Genomic DNA, 19,888 nt, shown 5'->3' with positions numbered 1-19,888 from the left:
CCTCTGGATCAGCAGGGATATGTGAGGGTGCAGGCTGGTGTTATACCTTCCTCTGGATCAGCAGGGATATGTGAGGGTGCAGGCTGGTGTTGTGCCTTCCTCTGGATCAGCAGGGATATGTGAGGGAGCAGGCTGGTGTTGTGCCTTCCTCTGGATCAGCAGGGATATGTGAGGGAGCAGGCTGGTGTTGTGCCTTCCTCTGGATCAGCAGGGATATGTGAGGGAGCAGGCTGGTGTTATACCTTCCTCTGGATCAGCAGGGATATGTGAGGGAGCAGGCTGGTGTTGTGCCTTCCTCTGGATCAGCAGGGATATGTGAGGGAGCAGGCTGGTGTTGTGCCTTCCTCTGGATCAGCAGGGATATGTGAGGGAGCAGGCTGGTGTTGTACCTTCCTCTGGATCAGCAGGGATATGTGAGGGTGCAGGCTGGTGCTGTACCTTCCTCTGGATCAGCAGGGATATGAGAGGGTGCAGGCTGGTGTTGTGCCTTCCTCTGGATCAGCAGGAATATGTGAGGGAGCAGGCTGGTGTTGTGCCTTCCTCTGGATCAGCAGGGATATGTGAGGGTGCAGGCTGGTGTTGTGCCTTCCTCTGGATCAGCAGGGATATGTGAGGGAGCAGGCTGGTGTTGTGCCTTCCTCTGGATCAGCGGGGATATGTGAGGGAGCAGGCTGGTGTTGTACCTTCCTCTGGATCAGCAGGGATATGTGAGGGAGCAGGCTGGTGTTGTGCCTTCCTCTGGATCAGCAGGGATATGTGAGGGTGCAGGCTGGTGTTGTGCCTTCCTCTGGATCAGCAGGGATATGTGAGGGTGCAGGCTGGTGTTGTGCCTTCCTCTGGATCAGCAGGGATATGTGAGGGAGCAGGCTGGTGTTGTGCCTTCCTCTGGATCAGCGGGGATATGTGAGGGAGCAGGCTGGTGTTGTACCTTCCTCTGGATCAGCAGGGATATGTGAGGGAGCAGGCTGGTGTTGTACCTTCCTCTGGATCAGCAGGGATATGTGAGGGTGCAGGCTGATGTTGTGCCTTCCTCTGGATCAGCAGGGATATGTGAGGGAACAGGCAGGTGTTGTGCCTTCCTCTGGTTCAGCGGCGATATGTGAGGTTGCAGGCTGGTGTTGTGCCTTCCTCTGGATCAGCAGGGATATGTGAGGGTGCAGGCTGGTGTTGTGCCTTCCTCTGGATCAGCAGGGATATGTGAGGGAGCAGGCTGGTGTTGTACCTTCCTCTGGATCAGCAGGGATATGTGAGGGAGCAGGCTGGTGTTGTACCTTCCTCTGGATCAGCAGGGATATGTGAGGGTGCAGGCTGGTGTTGTACCTTCCTCTGGACCAGCAGGGATATGTGAGGGTGCAGGCTGGTGTTGTGCCTTCCTCTGGATCAGCAGGGATATGTGAGGGTGCAGGCTGCTGTTGTGCCTTCCTCTGGATCAGCAGGGATATGTGAGGGAGCAGGCTGGTGTTGTGCCTTCCTCTGGATCAGCAGGGATATGTGAGGGAGCAGGGTGGTGTTGTACCATCCGCTGGATCAGCAGGGATATGTGAGGGAGCAGGCTGGTGTTGTGCCTTCCCCTGGATCAGCAGGGATATGGGAGGAGCAGGCTGGTGTTGTGACTTCCTCTGGATCAGCAGGGATATGTGAGGGTGCAGGCTGGTGTTGTGCCTTCCTCTGGATCAGCAGGGATATGTGAGGGTGCAGGCTGGTGTTATACCTTCCTCTGGATCAGCAGGGATATGTGAGGGTGCAGGCTGGTGTTGTGCCTTCCTCTGGATCAGCAGGGATATGTGAGGGAGCAGGCTGGTGTTGTGCCTTCCTCTGGATCAGCAGGGATATGTGAGGGAGCAGGCTGGTGTTGTGCCTTCCTCTGGATCAGCAGGGATATGTGAGGGAGCAGGCTGGTGTTATACCTTCCTCTGGATCAGCAGGGATATGTGAGGGAGCAGGCTGGTGTTGTGCCTTCCTCTGGATCAGCAGGGATATGTGAGGGAGCAGGCTGGTGTTGTGCCTTCCTCTGGATCAGCAGGGATATGTGAGGGAGCAGGCTGGTGTTGTACCTTCCTCTGGATCAGCAGGGATATGTGAGGGTGCAGGCTGGTGCTGTACCTTCCTCTGGATCAGCAGGGATATGAGAGGGTGCAGGCTGGTGTTGTGCCTTCCTCTGGATCAGCAGGAATATGTGAGGGAGCAGGCTGGTGTTGTGCATTCCTCTGGACCAGCAGGGATATGTGAGGGTGCAGGCTGGTGTTGTGCCTTCCTCTGGATCAGCAGGGATATGTGAGGGAGCAGGCTGGTGTTGTGCCTTCCTCTGGATCAGCAGGGATATGTGAGGGAGCAGGCTGGTGTTATACCTTCCTCTGGATCAGCAGGGATATGTGAGGGTGCAGGCTGGTGTTGTGCCTTCCTCTGGATCAGCAGGGATATGTGAGGGAGCAGGCTGGTGTTGTGCCTTCCTCTGGATCAGCAGGGATATGTGAGGGTGCAGGCTGGTGTTGTGCCTTCCTCTGGATCAGCAGGGATATGTGAGGGAGCAGGCTGGTGTTATACCTTCCTCTGGATCAGCAGGGATATGTGAGGGAGCAGGCTGGTGTTATACCTTCCTCTGGATCAGCAGGGATATGTGAGGGAGCAGGCTGGTGTTGTGCCTTCCTCTGGATCAGCAGGTATATGTGAGGGAGCAGGCTGGTGTTGTGCCTTCCTCTGGATCAGCAGGGATATGTGAGGGAGCAGGCTGGTGTTGTGCCTTCCTCTGGATCAGCAGGGATATGTGAGGGTGCAGGCTGGTGTTGTGCCTTCCTCTGGATCAGCAGGGATATGTGATGGAGCAGGCTGGTGTTGTACCTTCCTCTGGATCAGCAGGAATATGTGAGGGTGCAGGCTGGTGTTGTGTCTTCCTCTGCATCAGCAGGGATATGTGAGGGTGCAGGCTGGTGTTGTACCTTCCTCTGGATCAGCAGGGATATGTGAGGGAGCAGGCTGGTGTTGTACCTTCCTCTGGATCAGCAGGGATATGTGAGGGAGCAGGCTGGCGTTGTGCCTTCCTCTGGATCAGCAGGGATATGTGAGGGAGCTGGCTGGTGTTGTACCTTCCTCTGGATCAGCAGGGATATGTGAGGGAGCAGGCTGGTGTTGTGCCTTCCTCTGGATCAGCAGGGATATGTGAGGGAGCAGGCTGGTGTTGTGCCTTCCTCTGGATCAGCAGGGATATGTGAGGGAGCTGGCTGGTGTTGTACCTTCCTCTGGATCAGCAGGGATATGTGAGGGAGCAGGCTGGTGTTGTGCCTTCCTCTGGATCAGCAGGGATATGTGAGGGAGTAGGCTGGTGTTGTGCCTTCCTCTGGATCAGCAGGGATATGTGAGGGAGCTGGCTGGTGTTGTGCCTTCCTCTGGATCAGCAGGGATATGTGAGGGAGCAGGCTGGTGTTGTGCCTTCCTCTGGATCAGCAGGGATATGTGAGGGAGCAGGCTGGTGTTGTGCCTTCCTCTGGATCAGTAGGGATATGTGAGGGGGCAGGCTGGTGTTGTGCCTTCCTCTGGATCAGTAGGGATATGTGAGGGGGCAGGCTGGTGTTGTGCCTTCCTCTGGATCAGCAGGGATATGTGAGGGTGCAGGCTGGTGTTGTGCCTTCCTCTGGATCAGCAGGCATATGTGAGGGAGCAGGCTGGTGTTGTACCTTCCTCTGGATCAGCAGGGATATGTGAGGGTGCAGGCTGGTGTTGTGCCTTCCTCTGGATCAGCAGGGATATGTGAGGGAGCAGGCTGGTGTTGTGCCTTCCTCTGGATCAGCAGGGATATGTGAGGGAGCAGGCTGGTGTTGTGCCTTCCTCTGGATCAGCAGGGATATGTGAGGGAGCAGGCTGGTGTTATACCTTCCTCTGGATCAGCAGGGATATGTGAGGGAGCAGGCTGGTGTTGTGCCTTCCTCTGGATCAGCAGGGATATGTGAGGGAGCAGGCTGGTGTTGTGCCTTCCTCTGGATCAGCAGGGATATGTGAGGGAGCAGGCTGGTGTTGTACCTTCCTCTGGATCAGCAGGGATATGTGAGGGTGCAGGCTGGTGCTGTACCTTCCTCTGGATCAGCAGGGATATGAGAGGGTGCAGGCTGGTGTTGTGCCTTCCTCTGGATCAGCAGGAATATGTGAGGGAGCAGGCTGGTGTTGTGCATTCCTCTAGACCAGCAGGGATATGTGAGGGTGCAGGCTGGTGTTGTGCCTTCCTCTGGATCAGCAGGGATATGTGAGGGTGCAGGCTGCTGTTGTGCCTTCCTCTGGATCAGCAGGGATATGTGAGGGTGCAGGCTGCTGTTGTGCCTTCCTCTGGATCAGCAGGGATATGTGAGGGAGCAGGCTGGTGTTGTGCCTTCCTCTGGATCAGCAGGGATATGTGAGGGTGCAGGCTGGTGTTGTGCCTTCCTCTGGATCAGCAGGGATATGTGAGGGAGCAGGCTGGTGTTGTGCCTTCCTCTGGATCAGCAGGGATATGTGAGGGAGCAGGCTGGTGTTGTGCCTTCCTCTGGATCAGCAGGGATATGTGAGGGAGCAGGCTGGTGTTATACCTTCCTCTGGATCAGCAGGGATATGTGAGGGTGCAGGCTGGTGTTGTGCCTTCCTCTGGATCAGCAGGGATATGTGAGGGAGCAGGCTGGTGTTGTGCCTTCCTCTGGATCAGCAGGGATATGTGAGGGTGCAGGCTGGTGTTGTGCCTTCCTCTGGATCAGCAGGGATATGTGAGGGAGCAGGCTGGTGTTATACCTTCCTCTGGATCAGCAGGGATATGTGAGGGAGCAGGCTGGTGTTATACCTTCCTCTGGATCAGCAGGGATATGTGAGGGAGCAGGCTGGTGTTGTGCCTTCCTCTGGATCAGCAGGTATATGTGAGGGAGCAGGCTGGTGTTGTGCCTTCCTCTGGATCAGCAGGGATATGTGAGGGAGCAGGCTGGTGTTGTGCCTTCCTCTGGATCAGCAGGGATATGTGAGGGTGCAGGCTGGTGTTGTGCCTTCCTCTGGATCAGCAGGGATATGTGATGGAGCAGGCTGGTGTTGTACCTTCCTCTGGATCAGCAGGAATATGTGAGGGTGCAGGCTGGTGTTGTGTCTTCCTCTGCATCAGCAGGGATATGTGAGGGTGCAGGCTGGTGTTGTACCTTCCTCTGGATCAGCAGGGATATGTGAGGGAGCAGGCTGGTGTTGTACCTTCCTCTGGATCAGCAGGGATATGTGAGGGAGCAGGGTGGTGTTGTGCCTTCCTCTGGATCAGCAGGGATATGTGAGGGAGCTGGCTGGTGTTGTACCTTCCTCTGGATCAGCAGGGATATGTGAGGGAGCAGGCTGGTGTTGTGCCTTCCTCTGGATCAGCAGGGATATGTGAGGGAGCTGGCTGGTGTTGTGCCTTCCTCTGGATCAGCAGGGATATGTGAGGGAGCAGGCTGGTGTTGTGCCTTCCTCTGGATCAGCAGGGATATGTGAGGGAGCAGGCTGGTGTTGTGCCTTCCTCTGGATCAGTAGGGATATGTGAGGGGGCAGGCTGGTGTTGTGCCTTCCTCTGGATCAGTAGGGATATGTGAGGGGGCAGGCTGGTGTTGTGCCTTCCTCTGGATCAGCAGGGATATGTAAGGGAGCAGGCTGGTGTTGTGCCTTCCTCTGGATCAGTAGGGATATGTGAGGGGGCAGGCTGGTGTTGTGCCTTCCTCTGGATCAGCAGGGATATGTGAGGGTGCAGGCTGGTGTTGTGCCTTCCTCTGGATCAGCAGGGATATGTGAGGGTGCAGGCTGGTGTTGTGCCTTCCTCTGGATCAGTAGGGATATGTGAGGGGGCAGGCTGGTGTTGTGCCTTCCTCTGGATCAGCAGGGATATGGGAGGGTGCAGGCTGGTGTTGTGCCTTCCTCTGGATCAGCAGGGATATGTGAGGGAGCAGGCTGGTGTTGTGCCTTCCTCTGGATCAGCAGGGATTTGTGAGGGAGCAGGCTGGTGTTGTACCTTCCTCTGGATCAGCAGGAATATGTGAGGGTGCAGGCTGGTGTTGTGCCTTCCTCTGGATCAGCAGGGATATGTGAGGGTGCTGGCTAGTGTTGTACCTTCCTCTGGATCAGCAGGGATATGTGAGGGAGCAGGCTGGTGTTGTGCCTTCCTCTGGATCAGCAGGATATGTGAGGGAGCAGGCTGGTGTTGTACCTTCCTCTGGATCAGCAGGGATATGTGAGGGAGCAGGCTGGTGTTGTGCCTTCCTCTGGATCAGCAGGGATATGTGAGGGTGCAGGCTGGTGTTGTACCTTCCTCTGGATCAGCAGGGATATGTGAGGGTGCAGGCTGGTGTTGTGCCTTCCTCTGGATCAGCAGGGATATGTGAGGGTGCAGGCTGGTGTTGTACCTTCCTCTGGATCAGCAGGGATATGTGAGGGAGCAGGCTGGTGTTGTGCCTTCCTCTGGATCAGCAGGGATATGTGAGGGTGCAGGCTGGTGTTGTGCCTTCCTCTGGATCAGCAGGGATATGTGAGGGAGCAGGCTGGTGCTGTGCCTTCCTCTGGATCAGCAGGGATATGTGAGGGTGCAGGCTGGTGTTGTGCCTTCCTCTGGATCAGCAGGGATATGTAAGGGAGCAGGCTGGTGTTGTGCCTTCCTCTGGATCAGTAGGGATATGTGAGGGGGCAGGCTGGTGTTGTGCCTTCCTCTGGATCAGCAGGGATATGTGAGGGTGCAGGCTGGTGTTGTGCCTTCCTCTGGATCAGCAGGGATATGTGAGGGTGCAGGCTGGTGTTGTGCCTTCCTCTGGATCAGTAGGGATATGTGAGGGGGCAGACTGGTGTTGTGCCTTCCTCTGGATCAGCAGGGATATGTGAGGGAGCAGGCTGGTGTTGTGCCTTCCTCTGGATCAGCAGGGATATGTGAGGGAGCAGGCTGGTGTTGTGCCTTCCTCTGGATCAGCAGGGATATGTGAGGGTGCAGGCTGGTGTTGTGCCTTCCTCTGGATCAGCAGGGATATGTGAGGGTGCAGGCTGGTGTTGTGCCTTCCTCTGGATCAGCAGGGATATGTGAGGGAGCAGGCTGGTGTTGTGCTTTCCTCTGGATCAGCAGGGATATGTGAGGGTGCAGGCTGGTGTTGTGCCTTCCTCTGGATCAGCAGGGATATGTGAGGGAGCAGGCTGGTGTTGTACCTTCCTCTGGATCAGCAGGGATATGTGAGGGAGCAGGCTGGTGTTGTGCCTTCCTCTGGATCAGCAGGGATATGTGAGGGAGCAGGCTGGTGTTGTGCTTTCCTCTGGATCAGCAGGGATATGTGAGGGAGTAGGCTGGTGTTGTGCCTTCCTCTGGATCAGCAGGGATATGTGAGGAAGCAGGCTGGTGTTGTACCTTCCTCTGGATCAGCAGGGATATGTGAGGGAGCAGGCTAGTGTTGTGCCTTCCTCTGGATCAGCAGGGATATGTGGGGGACGGGCTGGAGTTGTGCCTTCCTCTGGATCAGCAGGGATATGTGAGGGAGCAGGCTGGTGTTGTACCTTCCTCTGGATCAGCAGGGATATGTGAGGGAGCAGGCTGGTGTTGTACCTTCCTCTGGATCAGCAGGGATATGTGAGGGAGCAGGCTGGTGTTGTACTTTCCTCTGGATCAGCAGGGATATGTGAGGGTGTAGGCTGGTGTTGTGCCTTCCTCTGGATCAGCAGGGATATGTGAGGGAGCAGGCTGGTGTTGTGCCTTCCTCTGGATCAGCAGGGATATGTGAGGGAGGAGGCTGGTGTTGTACCTTCCTCTGGATCAGCAGGGATATGTGAGGGAGCAGGCTGGTGTTGTGCCTTCCTCTGGATCAGCAGGGATATGTGAGGGTGCAGGCTGGTGTTGTACCTTCCTCTGGATCAGCAGGGATATGTGAGGGTGCAGGCTGGTGTTGTGCCTTCCTCTGGATCAGCAGGGATATGTGAGGGTGCAGGCTGGTGTTGTACCTTCCTCTGGATCAGCAGGGATATGTGAGGGAGCAGGCTGGTGTTGTGCCTTCCTCTGGATCAGCAGGGATATGTGAGGGGGCAGGCTGGTGTTGTGCCTTCCTCTGGATCAGCAGGGATATGTGAGGGTGCAGGCTGGTGTTGTACCTTCCTCTGGATCAGCAGGGATATGTGAGGGTGTAGGCTGGTGTTGTACCTTCCTCTGGATCAGCAGGGATATGTGAGGGTGCAGGCTGGTGTTGTGCCTTCCTCTGGATCAGCAGGGATATGTGAGGGAGCAGGCTGGTGGTGTGCCTTCCTCTGGATCAGCAGGGATATGTGAGGGTGCAGGCTGGTGTTGTGCCTTCCTCTGGATCAGCAGGGATATGTGAGGAGCAGGCTGGTGTTGTGCCTTCCTCTGGATCAGCAGGGATATGTGAGGGTGCAGGCTGGTGTTGTGCCTTCCTCTGGATCAGCAGGGATATGTGAGGGTGCAGGCTGGTGTTGTACCTTCCTCTGGATCAGCAGGGATATGTGAGGGTGCAGGCTGGTGTTGTACCTTCCTCTGGATCAGCAGGGATATGTGAGGGGGCAGGCTGGTGTTATACCTTCCTCTAGATCAGCAGGGATATGTGAGGGAGCAGGCTGGTGTTGTGCCTTCCTCTGGATCAGCAGGGATATGTGAGGGAGCAGGCTGGTGTTGTGCCTTCCTCTGGATCAGCAGGGATATGTGAGGGTGCAGGCTGGTGTTGTGCCTTCCTCTGGATCAGCAGGGATATGTGAGGGTGCAGGCTGGTGTTGTACCTTCCTCTGGATCAGCAGGGATATGTGAGGAAGAAGGCTGGTGTTGTGCCTTCCTTTGGATCAGCAGGGATATGTGAGGGTGCAGGCTGGTGTTGTGCCTTCCTCTGGATCAGCAGGGATATGTGAGGGTGCAGGCTGGTGTTGTGCCTTCCTCTGGATCAGCAGGGATATGTGAGGGAGGAGACTGGTGTTGTACCTTCCTCTGGATCAGCAGGGATATGTGAGGGTGCAGGCTGGTGTTGTGCCTTCCTCTGGATCAGCAGGGATATGTGAGGGTGCAGGCTGGTGTTGTGCCTTCCTCTGGATCAGCAGGGATATGTGAGGGTGCTGGATAGTGTTGTACTTTCCTCTGGATCAGCAGGGATATGTGAGGGTGCAGGCTGGTGTTGTGCCTTCCTCTGGATCAGCAGGGATATGTGAGGGAGGAGACTGGTGTTGTGCCTTCCTCTGGATCAGCAGGAATATGTGAGGGAGCAGGCTGGTGTTGTGCCTTCCTCTGGGTCAGCAGGGATATGTGAGGGAGCAGGCTGGTGTTGTGCCTTCCTCTGGATCAGCAGGGATATGTGAGGGTGCAGGCTGGTGTAGTACCTTCCTCTGGATCAGCAGAGATATGTGAGGGAGCAGGCTGGTGTTGTGCCTTCCTCTGGGTCAGCAGGGATATGTGAGGGAGCAGGCTGGTGTTGTGCCTTCCTCTGGATCAGCAGGGATATGTGAGGGTGCAGGCTGGTGTAGTACCTTCCTCTGGATCAGCAGAGATATGTGAGGGAGCAGGCTGGTGTTGTGCCTTCCTCTGGATCAGCAGGGATATGTGAGGGAGCAGGCTGGTGTTGTATATTCCTCTGGATCAGCAGGGATATGTGAGGGTGCAGGCTGGTGTTGTGTCTTCCTCTGGATCAGCAGGGATATGTGAGGGTGCAGGCTGGTGTTGTACCTTCCTCTGGATCAGCAGGAATATGTGAGGGAGCAGGCTGGTGTTGTGCCTTCCTCTGGATCAGCAGGGATATGTGAGGGTGCAGGCTGGTGTTGTACCTTCCTCTGGATCAGCAGGGATATGTGAGGGTGCAGGCTGGTGTAGTACCTTCCTCTGGATCAGCAGAGATATGTGAGGGAGCAGGCTGGTGTTGTGCCTTCCTCTGGGTCAGCAGGGATATGTGAGGGAGCAGGCTGGTGTTGTGCCTTCCTCTGAATCAGCAGGGATATGTGAGGGAGCAGGCTGGTGTTGTGCCTTCCTCTGGATCAGCAGGGATATGTGAGGGTGCAGGCTGGTGTTGTGCCTTCCTCTGGGTCAGCAGGGATATGTGAGGGAGCAGGCTGGTGTTGTACCTTCCTCTGGATCAGCAGGGATATGTGAGGGAGCAGGCTGGTGTTGTGCCTTCCTCTGGATCAGCAGGGATATGTGAGGGAGCAGGCTGGTGTTGTGCCTTCCTCTGGATCAGCAGGGATATGTGAGGGAGCAGGCTGGTGTTGTACCTTCCTCTGGATCAGCAGGGATATGTGAGGGAACAGGCTGGTGTTGTGCCTTCCTCTGGATCAGCAGGGATATGTGAGGGTGTAGGCTGGTGTTGTGCCTTCCTCTGGATCAGCAGGGATATGTGAGGGAGCAGGCTGGTGTTGTGCCTTCCTCTGGATCAGCAGGGATATGTGAGGGTGCAGGCTGGTGTTGTGCCTTCCTCTGGGTCAGCAGGGATATGTGAGGGAGCAGGCTGGTGTTGTACCTTCCTCTGGATCAGCAGGGATATGTGAGGGAGCAGGCTGGTGTTGTGCCTTCCTCTGGATCAGCAGGGATATGTGAGGGAGCAGGCTGGTGTTGTGCCTTCCTCTGGATCAGCAGGGATATGTGAGGGAGCAGGCTGGTGTTGTACCTTCCTCTGGATCAGCAGGGATATGTGAGGGAACAGGCTGGTGTTGTGCCTTCCTCTGGATCAGCAGGGATATGTGAGGGTGTAGGCTGGTGTTGTGCCTTCCTCTGGATCAGCAGGGATATGTGAGGGAGCAGGCTGGTGTTGTGCCTTCCTCTGGATCAGCAGGGATATGTGAGGGTGCAGGCTGGTGTTGTGCCTTCCTCTGGGTCAGCAGGGATATGTGAGGGAGCAGGCTGGTGTTGTACCTTCCTCTGGATCAGCAGGGATATGTGAGGGAGCAGGCTGGTGTTGTGCCTTCCTCTGGATCAGCAGGGATATGTGAGGGTGCAGGCTGGTGTTGTGCCTTCCTCTGGGTCAGCAGGGATATGTGAGGGAGCAGGCTGGTGTTGTGCCTTCCTCTGGATCAGCAGGGATATGTGAGGGAGCAGGCTGGTGTTGTGCCTTCCTCTGGATCAGCAGGGATATGTGAGGGAGCAGGCTGGTGTTGTGCGTTCCTCTGGATCAGCAGGGATATGTGAGGCTGCAGGCTGGTGTTGTGCCTTCCTCTGGATCAGCAGGGATATGTGAGGGTGCAGGCTGGTGTTGTGCCTTCCTCTGGATCAGCAGGGATATGTGAGGGTGCAGGCTGGTGTTGTGCCTTCCTCCGGATCAGCAGGGATATGTGAGGGTGCAGGCTGGTGGTGTACCTTCCTCTGGATCAGCAGGGATATGTGAGGGTGCAGGCTGGTGCTGTGCCTTCCTCTGGGTCAGCAGGGATATGTGAGGGAGCAGGCTGGTGTTGTGCGTTCCTCTGGATCAGCAGGGATATGTGAGGGTGCAGGCTGGTGTTGTACCTTCCTCTGGATCAGCAGGGATATGTGAGGGTGCAGGCTGGTGTTGTACCTTCCTCTGGATCAGCAGGGATATGTGAGGGAGCAGGCTGGTGTTGTGCCTTCCTCTGGATCAGCAGAGATATGTGAGGGTGCAGGCTGGTGCTGTGCCTTCCTCTGGGTCAGCAGGGATATGTGAGGGAGCAGGCTGGTGTTGTACCTTCCTCTGGATCAGCAGGGATATGTGAGGGTGCAGGCTGGTGTTGTACCTTCCTCTGGATCAGCAGGAATATGTGAGGAAGCAGGCTGGTGTTGTGCCTTCCTCTGGATCAGCAGGGATATGTGAGGGTGCAGGCTGGTGTTGTGCCTTCCTCTGGATCAGCACGGATATGTGAGGAAGCAGGCTGGTGTTGTGCCTTCCTCTGGATCAGCAGGGATATGTGAGGGTGCAGGCTGGTGTTGTGCCTTCCTCTGGATCAGCAGGGATATGTGAGGGTGCAGGCTGGTGTTGTGCCTTCCTCTGGATCAGCAGGGATATGTGAGGGAGCAGGCTGGTGTTGTACCTTCCTCTGGATCAGCAGGGATATGTGAGGGAGCAGGCTGGTGTTGTGCCTTCCTCTGGATCAGCAGGGATATGTGAGGGAGCAGGCTGGTGTTGTGCGTTCCTCTGGATCAGCAGGGATATGTGAGGCTGCAGGCTGGTGTTGTGCCTTCCTCTGGATCAGCAGGGATATGTGAGGGTGCAGGCTGGTGTTGTGCCTTCCTCTGGATCAGCAGGGATATGTGAGGGTGCAGGCTGGTGTTGTGCCTTCCTCCGGATCAGCAGGGATATGTGAGGGTGCAGGCTGGTGGTGTACCTTCCTCTGGATCAGCAGGGATATGTGAGGGTGCAGGCTGGTGCTGTGCCTTCCTCTGGGTCAGCAGGGATATGTGAGGGAGCAGGCTGGTGTTGTGCGTTCCTCTGGATCAGCAGGGATATGTGAGGGTGCAGGCTGGTGTTGTACCTTCCTCTGGATCAGCAGGGATATGTGAGGGTGCAGGCTGGTGTTGTACCTTCCTCTGGATCAGCAGGGATATGTGAGGGAGCAGGCTGGTGTTGTGCCTTCCTCTGGATCAGCAGAGATATGTGAGGGTGCAGGCTGGTGCTGTGCCTTCCTCTGGGTCAGCAGGGATATGTGAGGGAGCAGGCTGGTGTTGTACCTTCCTCTGGATCAGCAGGGATATGTGAGGGTGCAGGCTGGTGTTGTACCTTCCTCTGGATCAGCAGGAATATGTGAGGAAGCAGGCTGGTGTTGTGCCTTCCTCTGGATCAGCAGGGATATGTGAGGGTGCAGGCTGGTGTTGTGCCTTCCTCTGGATCAGCACGGATATGTGAGGAAGCAGGCTGGTGTTGTGCCTTCCTCTGGATCAGCAGGGATATGTGAGGGAGCAGGCTGGTGTTGTACCTTCCTCTGGATCAGCAGGGATATGTGAGGGAGCAGGCTGGTGTTGTGCCTTCCTCTGGATCAGCAGGGATATGTGAGGGAGCAGGCTGGTGTTGTGCGTTCCTCTGGATCAGCAGGGATATGTGAGGCTGCAGGCTGGTGTTGTGCCTTCCTCTGGATCAGCAGGGATATGTGAGGGTGCAGGCTGGTGTTGTGCCTTCCTCTGGATCAGCAGGGATATGTGAGGGTGCAGGCTGGTGTTGTGCCTTCCTCCGGATCAGCAGGGATATGTGAGGGTGCAGGCTGGTGGTGTACCTTCCTCTGGATCAGCAGGGATATGTGAGGGTGCAGGCTGGTGCTGTGCCTTCCTCTGGGTCAGCAGGGATATGTGAGGGAGCAGGCTGGTGTTGTGCGTTCCTCTGGATCAGCAGGGATATGTGAGGGTGCAGGCTGGTGTTGTACCTTCCTCTGGATCAGCAGGGATATGTGAGGGTGCAGGCTGGTGTTGTACCTTCCTCTGGATCAGCAGGGATATGTGAGGGAGCAGGCTGGTGTTGTGCCTTCCTCTGGATCAGCAGAGATATGTGAGGGTGCAGGCTGGTGCTGTGCCTTCCTCTGGGTCAGCAGGGATATGTGAGGGAGCAGGCTGGTGTTGTACCTTCCTCTGGATCAGCAGGGATATGTGAGGGTGCAGGCTGGTGTTGTACCTTCCTCTGGATCAGCAGGAATATGTGAGGAAGCAGGCTGGTGTTGTGCCTTCCTCTGGATCAGCAGGGATATGTGAGGGTGCAGGCTGGTGTTGTGCCTTCCTCTGGATCAGCACGGATATGTGAGGAAGCAGGCTGGTGTTGTGCCTTCCTCTGGATCAGCAGGGATATGTGAGGGTGCAGGCTGGTGTTGTGCCTTCCTCTGGATCAGCAGGGATATGTGAGGGTGCAGGCTGGTGTTGTGCCTTCCTCTGGATCAGCAGGGATATGTGAGGGAGCAGGCTGGTGTTGTACCTTCCTCTGGATCAGCAGGGATATGTGAGGGAGCAGGCTGGTGTTGTGCCTTCCTCTGGATCAGCGGGGATATGTGAGGGAGCAGGCTGGTGTTGTGCCTTCCTCTGGATCAGCAGGGATATGTGAGGGAGCAGGCTGGTGTTGTACCTTCCTCTGGATCAGCAGGGATATGTGAGGGAGCAGGCTGGTGTTGTGCCTTCCTCTGGATCAGCGGGGATATGTGAGGGAGCAGGCTGGTGTTGTGCCTTCCTCTGGATCAGCGGGGATATGTGAGGGAGCAGGCTGGTGTTGTGCCTTCCTCTGGATCAGCGGGGATATGTGAGGGTGCAGGCTGGTGTTGTACCTTCCTCTGGATCAGCAGGGATATGTGAGGGAGCAGGCTGGTGTTGTACCTTCCTCTGGATCAGCCGGGATATGTGAGGGATCAGGCTGGTGTTGTGCCTTCCTCTAGATCAGCAGGGATATGTGAGGGTGCAGGCTGGTGTTGTACCTTCCTCTGGATCAGCAGGGATATGTGAGGGTGCAGGCTGGTGTTGTACCTTCCTCTGGATCAGCAGGGATATGTGAGGGTGCAGGCTGGTGTTGTACCTTCCTCTGGATCAGCCGGGATATGTGAGGGTGCAGGCTGGTGTTGTACCTTCCTCTGGATCAGCAGGGATATGTGAGGGAGCAGGCTGGTGTTGTGCCTTCCTCTGGATCAGCCGGGATATGTGAGGGTGCAGGCTGGTGTTGTACCTTCCTCTGGATCAGCAGGGATATGTGAGGGAGCAGGCTGGTGTTGTGACTTCCTCTGGATCAGCAGGGATATGTGAGGGAGCAGGCTGGTGTTGGGCCTTCCTGTGGATCAGCAGGGATATGTGAGGAAGCAGGCTGGTGTTGTACCTTCCTCTGGATCAGCAGGGATATGTGAGGGTGCAGGCTGGTGTTGTGCCTTCCTCTGGATCAGCAGGGATATGTGAGGGAGCAGGCTGGTGTTGTGCCTTCCTCTGGATCAGCAGGGATATGTGAGGGTGCAGGTTGGTGTTGTGCCTTCCTCTGGATCAGCAGGGATATGTGAGGAAGCAGGCTGGTGTTGTACCTTCCTCTGGATCAGCAGGGATATGTGAGGGAGCAGGCTGGTGTTGTGCCTTCCTCTGGATCAGCAGGGATATGTGAGGGTGCAGGCTGGTGTTGTGCCTTCCTCTGGATCAGCAGGGATATGTGAGGGTGCAGGCTGGTGTTGTACCTTCCTCTGGATCAGCAGGGATATGTGAGGGTGCAGGCTGGTGTTGTACCTTCCTCTGGATCAGCAGGGATATGTGAGGGTGCAGGCTGGTGTTGTGCCTTCCTCTGGATCAGCAGGGATATGTGAGGGTGCAGGCTGGTGTTGTGCCTTCCTCTGGATCAGCAGGTATATGTGAGGGAGCAGGCTGGTGTTGTGACTTCCTCTGGATCAGCAGGGATATGTGAGGGTGCAGGCTGTTGTTGTGCCTTCCTCTGGATCAGCAGGGATATGTGAGGAAGCAGGCTGGTGTTGTACCTTCCTCTGGATCAGCAGGGATATGTGAGGGAGCAGGCTGGTGTTGTGCCTTGTTTTCTGGTTGAATATGTCTTTTTGGAACTCCAATTACTTTGTCAGCTACATCTGTTGTCCTGGAGGAACTATAACTCCCAACAGAGTGAGAAGATGGCAGTTGGGAGAAAATATGGTCAATAGATAATGTTGAATTTATTATTTATTTATTTTTACTGAAAGGAGCACTATCGGGAAAAATTGTAAAATGTAAAATACGTGTCCGCATGTACAAATAAGAAGTACGTTTCTTCCAGAGTAAAATTAACCATAAATTACTTCTCTCCTGTGTTGCTGTCACTTACAGTAGGTAGTAAAAATATGACAGTACTGACAGGTTTTGGGCTAGTCCATCTCTTTATGAGGGATTCTCAGCATAACCTTTATTCTTTATAAAGACATTCTCTGAAAGGCATTCATAAAAAGATGCTGGCCAGCCTCCCTGCTCAACATACACTTTTTTGGCAGTTGGATGGAGTAACTGCCATTCATTAAGTGTTTTTGAAAATAAACAAAAACGCTGAGAGTCCCCCATGAGGAGATGAGCTAGCCCAAAACCTGTCGGTTCTGTGAGATTTCTACTACCTATTGTAAGTGACAGCAACATAGGAGAAAAGTCATTTATTTACAGTTTTACGATTATTGCGATACCGGTCCTTTAATTGGACAAATGACCAATAATGACATACAGAAAGTATAGGCAATGGTAGGAGGCAGAGACCCTCAGAGGCCCCGCCCATCACACGCCTGATCTCAGCATGCAGCTGGTGTTCTCTCACCTTCCTCCATCTGGGGTCTGGAGAGATCTCGCAGCGTGTGACAGACAGATGAGAGGGGACATCGGGCCACCATCCAGCTGAGAGAGTCAAGGACAATGGTGACCGGGGTGGAGGAACGCCTCACTCGCTCTCTGATCGCCTTCACAGTGAAGTCATGTGACCCCAGTGATGTCACACCACTCCTCCAGCGCAGGGGGTCCGAGAAGCCGTCATGCAAGGTGAGGCTGGAAGAGAGAAGGGGACACATGATCTGCAGCACTGAAGGATCTGCTCCCTGGGGATCTGCTGGCTGGACTGAGGGACCAGGGATGATGCAGAAATTACAGCCTGCAATACCACCAACCACCACTAGATGTGCATGCTTCCTGTTATGTGTACACACACACATACCACCAACCACCACTAGATGGACACAGGTGCGAAGGCTTCCTGTTATGTGTACACACACACATACCACCAACCACCACTAGATGGACACAGGTGTGCATGCTTCCTGTTATGTGTACACAGGAGACACACATACCACCAACCACCACTAGATGGACACAGGTGTGCATGCTTCCTGTTATGTGTACACACACAGGAGACACACATACCACCAACCACCACTAGATGGACACAGGTGCGCATGCTTCCTGTTATGTGTACACACAGGAGACACACATACCACCAACCACCACTAGATGGACACAGGTGCGCATGCTTCCTGTTATGTGTACACACACACAGGAGACACACATACCACCAACCACCACTAGATGGACACAGGTGCGCATGCTTCCTGTTATGTGTACACAGGAGACACACATACCACCAACCACCACTAGATGGACACAGGTGCGCATGCTTCCTGTTATGTGTACACACCCACAGGAGACACACATACCACCAACCACCACTAGATGGACACAGGTGTGCATGCTTCCTGTTATGTGTACACAGGAGACACACATACCACCAACCACCACTAGATGGACACAGGTGCGCATGCTTCCTGTTATGTGTACACAGGAGACACACATACCACCACTAGATGGACACAGGTGCGCATGCTTCCTGTTATGTGTACACAGGAGACATACATACCACCAACCACCACTAGATGTACACAGGTGTGCATGCTTCCTGTTATGTGTACACAGGAGACACACATACCACCAACCACCACTAGATGGACACAGGTGCGCATGCTTCCTGTTATGTGTACACAGGAGACACACATACCACCACTAGATGGACACAGGTGCGCATGCTTCCTGTTATGTGTACACAGGAGACACACATACCACCACTAGATGGACACAGGTGCGCATGCCTCCTGTTATGTGTACACAGGAGACACACATACCACCAACCACCACTAGATGGACACAGGTGTGCATGCTTCCTGTTATGTGTACACAGGAGACACACATACCACCAACCACCACTAGATGGACACATGTGCTGCCGGGGTCCGTATGGCCATTACCGGATCCCTACAGAACAGGGCAGGATGCAGCATTTCATGTCTGCTTGTAGCAGGGCAGCACAGTGGCATAGTGGTTAGCCTTGCAGCGCTGGGTCCCTGGTTCGAATCACAGCCAGGGCACTATCCGCAAGGAGTTTGTTTGTTCTCCCCGTGCCTATGTGGGTTTCCTCCGGGCACTCCGGTTTCCTCCCACGTTCCAAAAACATGCAGATAAGATAATTGGCTTCCCCTAAAATTGTCCCTAGACTACAATACATACACTACACGATACACTTAGAGATATGACTATGGTAGGATTAGAGTGTGAGCTCCTCTGAGGACAGTCAGTGACATGACTATGTACTCTGTAATGTGCTGCAGGAGATGTCAGTGCTATATAAATACATAATAATAATATGGTAGGACATTAGACTATGACTATGGTGGGATTAGAGTGTGAGCTCCTCTGAGGACAGTCAGTGACATGACTATGTACTCTGTACAGTGCTGCAGGAGATGTCAGTGCTATATAAATACATAATAATAATATGGGAGGACATTAGACTATGACTATGGTGGGATTAGAGTGTGAGCTCCTCTGAGGACAGTCAGTGACATGACTATGTACTCTGTAATGTGCTGTAGAAGATGTCAGTGCTATAGAAATACATAATAATAATATGGTAGGACATTACACTATGACTATGGTGGGATTAGAGTGTGAGCTCCTCTGAGGACAGTCAGTGACATGACTATGTGCTCTGTAATGTGCTGCAGAAGATGTCAGTGCTATATAAATACATAATAATAATAATATGGTAGGACATTACACTATGACTATGGTAGGATTAGAGTGTGAGCTCCTCTGAGGACAGTCAGTGACATGACTATGTACTCTGTAATGTGCTGCAGAAGAAGTCAGTGCTATATAAATACATAATAATAATATGGTAGGACATTAGACTATGAAAGGATTAGAGTGCGGGGACACGGTGGGAGTCGATCAGGCGGCTAATCGAGCCGCCGGATCTAACCGTGTATGCCCAGCATTAGAGGTTTTCACATTGTGTGCTGGCAAATTTCTAGAGCATATGCCTCGTCTAGCAAAACCCAAACGACTTGTCTATAATCTCAGGGCAGCTGGGACCACAGTCACCAAGAGAACATCTGGTAGCACACTATGCTGTGAAGGACTCAAATCTTGCAGAGTCCACAAGGTCCCCCTGCAGCACCTGTACAGGTCCCTCTGCAGCTTGTCAATATACATCTGACAGATCCAGGGTTGTGGATGGTGTCACGGAAGAGCCGTGAGAAAAGAAAACGCAATCGGTTTTCAGCAACGATTGTTGTTAACAAGCCAGATCGAAATTGGATGTTTAGGTCCTCACAGCCAAGCCTGCAGGTCTCTGTTTTTCTTGGTAGCTGATGGAGCTCTTTTCATGAAGTCCCCTTTAATTAGCAAAGAACAAAGGGTTTCTTTTCACAGGCAGATCACAGTTAAAGGTGCGTACACAGGCACTACTATAAGGAACAATGGGTCCCTAGGACCCTCCCGCTGGGCGGGCATTCCAGCGACAGTACAGCGTGTGTACAGTCTGTCTGCAGACTGATAACACGGTTTCTGAACGAACCACTAAGCGGATCGCTCAGAAACAGCCTTATCAGTCTGCAAACTGTACACACGTTCTACTATCGCTGGAACGCCGGCCCAGCGGGAGGGTCCGATGGACCCATCCTTCTTTATAGTAGTGCGTGTGTACAGTCTGTCAGACCCTCCCTCTGGGCGGGCATTCCAGCGATAGTACAGCGTGTGTACAGTCTGTTGGCGGACTGATAACACTGTTTCTGAACGATCCACTGAGCGGTCTGCCGGACCCGTTGTTCCTTATAGTAGCGCCTGGGTACGCACCTTAAGTGTGAACATGCCCTTTGAAAGGATACCAGTTGGTGAGTCCAGCAGAAGGGAGCCATCCCATCAGCATTGAACATAAATGTGGTATAGGATTTTTGCTTATTTACGGAATGCTATACCTAGGAGTTATGTGAGTTCTATCATTTGATTTGTGGTGTCTTGATGGACATTTTCATACCAGTCTTGGGGGGGCAGGGATAAGCCATGATAAAGTATTAAACCTCTCAGGAACAAGTCTGATGTCATAGGAATTGTCATATTCTGAAGAATATGAATCTGTCATCCGCACAAATATGGCATTTCCGGTTTTTGAATTACAGCTTTTTAAAGGTAAATCTAAAATCTCTCTCCAAGGGAGTGAACTGCGATTGGTTTGTAACCCGG

The 19,888-nt window shown here is 54.1% G+C and overlaps 1 protein-coding gene across 1 annotated transcript in view; it reads right to left on the bottom strand.

Moving 5' to 3' along the window:
- ELP5 (elongator acetyltransferase complex subunit 5) overlaps positions 1-19,888 on the bottom strand; it is a 116,171-nt gene that overhangs the window by 65,857 nt on the left and 30,426 nt on the right. The window contains exon 4 of the mRNA XM_068273807.1: positions 16,143-16,366. Coding sequence (XP_068129908.1) covers positions 16,143-16,366 — 224 coding nt within the window. The remainder of the gene's footprint in view (positions 1-16,142; positions 16,367-19,888) is intronic.

Source organism: Hyperolius riggenbachi, chromosome 3 (assembly GCF_040937935.1).
Source record: "Hyperolius riggenbachi isolate aHypRig1 chromosome 3, aHypRig1.pri, whole genome shotgun sequence".
In the NCBI taxonomy this organism is placed as follows: domain Eukaryota; kingdom Metazoa; phylum Chordata; class Amphibia; order Anura; family Hyperoliidae; genus Hyperolius; species Hyperolius riggenbachi.
The sequence above is the reverse complement of the archived record's forward strand: the minus strand, read 5'-3'. Positions and strand labels throughout refer to the sequence as shown.